The 5323-nt window shown below is 39.3% G+C and overlaps 1 protein-coding gene across 1 annotated transcript; it reads left to right on the top strand.

Moving 5' to 3' along the window:
* Positions 1 to 255: 255 nt before the first annotated feature.
* Positions 256 to 5307, top strand: LOC104276354 (visinin-like protein 1). Its single transcript, XM_009872635.1, has 3 exons — positions 256 to 285; positions 3125 to 3340; positions 4526 to 5307. The coding sequence occupies exons 1-3, from the start codon at positions 256 to 258 to the stop codon at positions 4721 to 4723; spliced, it is 444 nt and encodes a 147-aa protein (XP_009870937.1). The 3' UTR covers positions 4724 to 5307.
* The last annotated feature ends 16 nt before the right edge of the window (positions 5308 to 5323 follow it).

Genomic DNA, 5323 nt, shown 5'->3' with positions numbered 1-5323 from the left:
CATTCACTGAGCTCATGCCAGAGTGCCATGAGGCAGACTAAACTATATTTGTCTTCCAAAGATCCCTGTCTCTCATTGGCACTTGGCTCAGACCACTCTTAAAGTAGTTAAAGTCTGTGCCTTTACACCTCGTTAAGGCCTCACTATATTTTAATAGTCAAATAATGTTTTACCAGAGCTGGCTTCTTTTATCTGTAATTATTTTGATTTTCTTTTACTCCATTTCTTATTTATGGATCATTTCAAAACAGGCCAATGGAAGTCTTCAAGGAACTTTTTAAACAAGTTTTGACAATGTTTTTTAGTTGTTCTGAGCTAAAAATAATACAAATCAGAAGGCACAGACTGGAGAAGACTTTATTCAGTCCCTAAAGGACTTTTTACTACATTTGCTCCCTAGAGGGAGGAAAAGAGAGGAAGTGGGAGAAAGAGCATCAGTTCCATTTGTTCACCTTACTAGGCAGTAAGTGCCAAGGCTTAGGTCTGAGCAGCCCCACTGCCTTCAGAAAAACTCACTGTCTTGTCTGTGATGAAAAATTCAGAGGATGCTTTCCTCCCTGCTGTGTGAGGTTAATGGTATGATTGGCACAAGAGGTAGTCACAGCTTGCTTATGCTCCTCTGCTGCGAGACTGAATGATACGTTCCTGTTTCTCCAGCCATAATTTAGAAATGGTCTTCGGCATCTCCAGGGACTGACTCCTCCTCATCTCTCGCTTTGTTCTTGGGCTCTTGAGTATTTTTGGGTGTCTACCACTTCTTAGACTTTTTTTTCTAGGTGAGCTTCTTCACTGTAGTTTAGTTTTTGGTCTCACCAGTACATTTGTATCATTTCTCAGTCTGGATCATAGGAGAACTCACCTGAATGCATTTTGGTTCTCTGGACAGCGGAAAGGACAATCCCATTTCCCTCTTGCTACTTGCCTTTCTGTTAGGGACACTGTGGAGTGACAGAGCCACAGATAGAGTGATCAGACAGCATCCTCAGCTCTTAACAGAAGCGCTTGGAAGACTGTAAAATTCAGAAGTATTTTATTTTTTAACACACATGTCACATGACACCGATCAATACAGATTTAAAAAGCAAGAGAATTGTATTTTCAGCTTTGAACAGCCAGCAAGCTCCCAAAAGTAGAAGCGGGGGGAGCTACAGGGCAAAAAAAGTCACTTCTTAACTTCATACCAGTGCTCTGTGAGAGTGTCTGTCTATACACACAAGTAAAATTAAATATCGTCTGTGCTAACATCTGTAACTGGTACAGAAGTTGGGGGAAAGACAGATCATGAAAAAGAGGTAGCAGTGAGTAGCATTTTCAATAACCTGCAAGTAACATAAGTTTTGGATGACATTTACGTAACTTTGTTCTGACACAGCCCATTGCAGGGCAGTAAGAGCCTTCCCACAGATGAAACTTTGGCAGAAGGTTGAGGTTTGCACTAGAAGAGCAATTCAGCAAGGTCTGGTTGCTGCAGTCACAGTATGAGAGAATCCATATATCTGTGTTTAAAAGAGCAGTCATGCTTACCATACTGTAGCGCAAAAAAAATTCAAAGGTCAAAACCAGGAAGCATAGAAAGAGCTGCAACAGTACATTGAGGTATTTACAGCTCTATCAGTTTAGGTTGTCAGAGAAGGGGGCTGGGCTGAGTACAGGCACGTAAGTTACATTTTCAGGAGGAGACGATACCAAATGCCTCTTTCAGCTATTGGAGAAGGGGCATAGAAGCAGTGAGTGGAGATAAAATCACAGCCTTAACAGCTATGTTAACCTGGACCTCTTCAGCAATGCAAAGGTGATTCAGAACTGTGTCTAAAGTATTTATATGAGAGAAAACAGTAGGTTTAAAGGAAACTTTTGGGTTAGGATCCGCTTGGCGATACAGCAGTTGCTCCTGACATGACCCACATGGGCACATCATGCAAACAGCTGGCCGCACACTAAGTTTTGCATTTTTAGGGCAAGACAGTATCCCAGTGGTCATTTGGCCTCCTCAAAAGAAAAGCAGCAAAAGCTTTACATCTGTATTTAATCAGACAATCGGTAGAGCCTGTTTCTGTATATGCTGTGAGATCCTTAAGATCCCCCATAAAATTTAAGTGTATTGTTCCAGAGCTTTCCCAGCAGACCACAACCACTATCAGGGTACAGTGGAAGTTCTGGATGGGGAAATGGAAAACTGGAAAATGCAGATCCACTTCCTCAGCTGCCACTGAGGTATTTCCTTCAAATTTAGGTTATTAAATGCAATATTTAATAATATTTGGAATTTTAAAAAGCACAAATGAGATGGCTCTGAGTGGGAATAATGCATGCTTATATTTTGGGAGCATGAAAGCCTCCATGAAATTGTGCTGAGAATATAGAAACAACCATTATTTGTGTACAGTCCCTACACTGTTGGTTTAAAACTCCCTTTCTTAAGAGGTATGTTTTCTTGAGTCTGTGCCGCAGAAGGAACAACTACAGTCACAAATGTCTTAGATCATACATTTCCCAAAGGAAAAAATAATAATCTGAAAACTTATATGTTATGGTCATTTAAAAAAACTTCGTTCAGGCACAGTCAGTTGCAGTGTTCACTGATACTGGCTATGAAACATGAAAAAGATTGCTCTGAATTTAAGTGAATCTCATCTTATCCACTTGTGCTGGTTGACAGAACATATGTTCCCTTTTTTATGCTACGTGTGGATTGCTTTTTTTTAATAAATGAAGTTATATAACAACAAGCCCACACATATACTTGGTTGCAACATGTCAAGGGCTGGTTACTCCCAGGCAGAGAAAATACTGTTAAAATGTACCTTGGTTGCTGTATTTCGTAATTGGAGAATATTGCGTACAATTTCCCATTTGCACCCAACTTCTTCTTAAGGTTCATCTAGTTAATTTGGCTTTAAATTACTGTTAAATATAATTGTAATATAGTTTGCAGTAAGCTAAGCGATTTTTGTAGAAATCATTACACAGTAGCTCTTAGGGAAGCTTACGTTGCGTGTCTTCAGTTTCACACAAAGCCCACCAGCAGCTCTCCAAAAATGCCTCACTTTGGTATTTTGCAGGCAGGCACATGGCTTGCTCCTCTGCATTGCCCACAGTTCTGTTTTTTTATTTGATTTTGCAGTTCTTTCCATACGGAGATGCTTCAAAGTTTGCCCAGCATGCCTTCCGAACCTTTGATAAAAATGGAGATGGGACCATCGACTTCAGAGAGTTCATTTGTGCGTTGTCCATCACCTCACGAGGCAGTTTTGAGCAAAAGCTAAACTGGGCCTTCAACATGTACGACTTGGATGGTGATGGTAAAATTACAAGAGTGGAAATGCTGGAAATTATAGAGGTGAGATTGATACAACACTCAAAAACAAGGCTTCTGAACATTGATAAAAATCGATGACTTATTCACACACCCTGCAGATTTTAAGCACAGGAGGGGCTGTGCTGTATCACTAAAAGGATACATTACATACATTCATTTGCTCGTGCCTAAGTGGTGCAAGCACACTAAAATTTTAATAGATATAAGCTTTGAGAATTGCAGAAAGCACATATATATATATAAGCTTTTTTTTATAAGTTTGTTGTTTTGTTTGGGGGTGTTTTGTGCTTTGTTTGGGTGGTTTTTTTGGTTTTGTTTCATTTGCAGGGGGGTGTTGGGTTTTGGTTTTTTGTTGTTTTTTTCTGGTAAGCAGATTAACCATAAGAACAACACAGCAAACGATTTACAAAGCCCATCTCAAAATCACTTTACACCCCTGAAATTACTGGTTTGTAGCTCAAGTAGCTGAAACTTTCCTGGCAATTAACTTTAAACGATTACAGAAATTTACAGGGATAACACCACACTAATTTTAAGTGAGCTCTCACAGATGGTATTTAAGATGACCACAGCATATAACGGGGAAGGATAAAATTTACTGCCCTTGTCATCTGCTGGCTACTTGCCATAGCAGTTAATAACAGATTTTGCTCATATATACACATAGAAAGCTATTAAAAGATGATGATTTCTAAAACTGATTACACAGAATTTATGTGACTCTTTCAATGGAGTGACTAAAAGCCAAATAAACAGTTGATTGAGAGAACAGGTTACATCGGTTTCGCACTGTGAAACAGAAAGCCAAAGAAATTCATTCCAAAATGCAAAAATGCAACCACCGAAATAAAACTCCATCTGAAGAAAGTAAATCATAGAACCATAAAGGCTGGAAAAGACCTCTAGGATCATCAAGTCCAACCACCAATCCAACACTACCATGACCACTAAACCATGTCCTGAAATGCCACGTCTCCATGTTTTTTGAACACCTCCAGGGATGGTGACTCCACCACTTCTCTGGGCAGCCTGGTCCAGTGCTTGTTTTAAGTATATGGGCACTGGATTCTAAGGGGAAAAAAAAAAAAAAAGCTCTTGAGGAAATGAGCAATCATTTTATTGTTGGAGGATCTTTCCAGAATTTGATCACATTGAAAAACCAGGTTAATTCGTATGTTTCATTTTCCATTTGGTTTCTTTCCAAAGGCCATCTACAAAATGGTGGGCACGGTGATAATGATGAAAATGAATGAGGATGGTCTGACGCCTGAGCAGCGGGTAGACAAGATCTTCAGTAAGATGGATAAGAACAAAGACGACCAGATCACACTGGATGAATTCAAAGAAGCTGCAAAGAGTGATCCTTCCATTGTATTACTCCTGCAGTGTGACATTCAAAAATGAGCTTGTGTACAATGACGCGTCATAGACTGCACAGAAGTTTAATGTTCCATTCAGTTTGCAGCTATTTCCACACACACAACAATTTGCTTGGACTACCTATAAATGGACTTGCTTCTTGTGTTTGAAACACTTGTGTGCATGAGAATGTCATTTGCTAAAGAATTTTAAAAGTATATATTATAAAAATAAACTGCCACAACGTGACGTGTGCAATGTCATTTCATAACAACCCTATTCCTCTGAAGCCTGTGCAGCAGTCCTGTGCTGCAGTGAATTATATTATTTATTGTTCATGTTTTACTGATGCTAGCTCTGTGTCTCCTAGACTGAGTAATGTTAGTGACACTGAATTCCCATGGTAATGTTAACTGTTTATTATAAATCATGTCACCATTCTGCTGTAAAGTAGTACTGGACAGACAGAGGGGAAGAGTTCTTCAGCTCTTAAGTCTGATCCACACATGTGCTTGTATTGTCAGTGGATATAAATGTACTTCATCTGCATGCCTTTTAGGTTTGCCTTAATTCTTACCTCATTTGCATCCCTTCAATCTGGAAAGAGCTATGTCAGAGGAATGCAGTATTAAAAAAAAAAAAAAA

This window comes from Apaloderma vittatum, unplaced genomic scaffold, assembly GCF_000703405.1.
Source record: "Apaloderma vittatum isolate BGI_N311 unplaced genomic scaffold, ASM70340v1 scaffold15937, whole genome shotgun sequence".
Classification (NCBI taxonomy): domain Eukaryota; kingdom Metazoa; phylum Chordata; class Aves; order Trogoniformes; family Trogonidae; genus Apaloderma; species Apaloderma vittatum.
This window is presented reverse-complemented; position numbering and strand designations above follow the sequence as displayed.

Bases quoted from the DNA above. Each gene is read 5' to 3' on its own strand.
- LOC104276354 (XM_009872635.1), top strand. From the start codon at position 256: ATGGAAGTCTTCAAGGAACTTTTTAAACAA. The intron at 286-3,124 runs GTTTTGACAATG...TTGATTTTGCAG, and splicing joins TCAAGGAACTTTTTAAACAA to TTCTTTCCATACGGAGATGC. The intron at 3,341-4,525 runs GTGAGATTGATA...TTCTTTCCAAAG, and splicing joins AAATGCTGGAAATTATAGAG to GCCATCTACAAAATGGTGGG.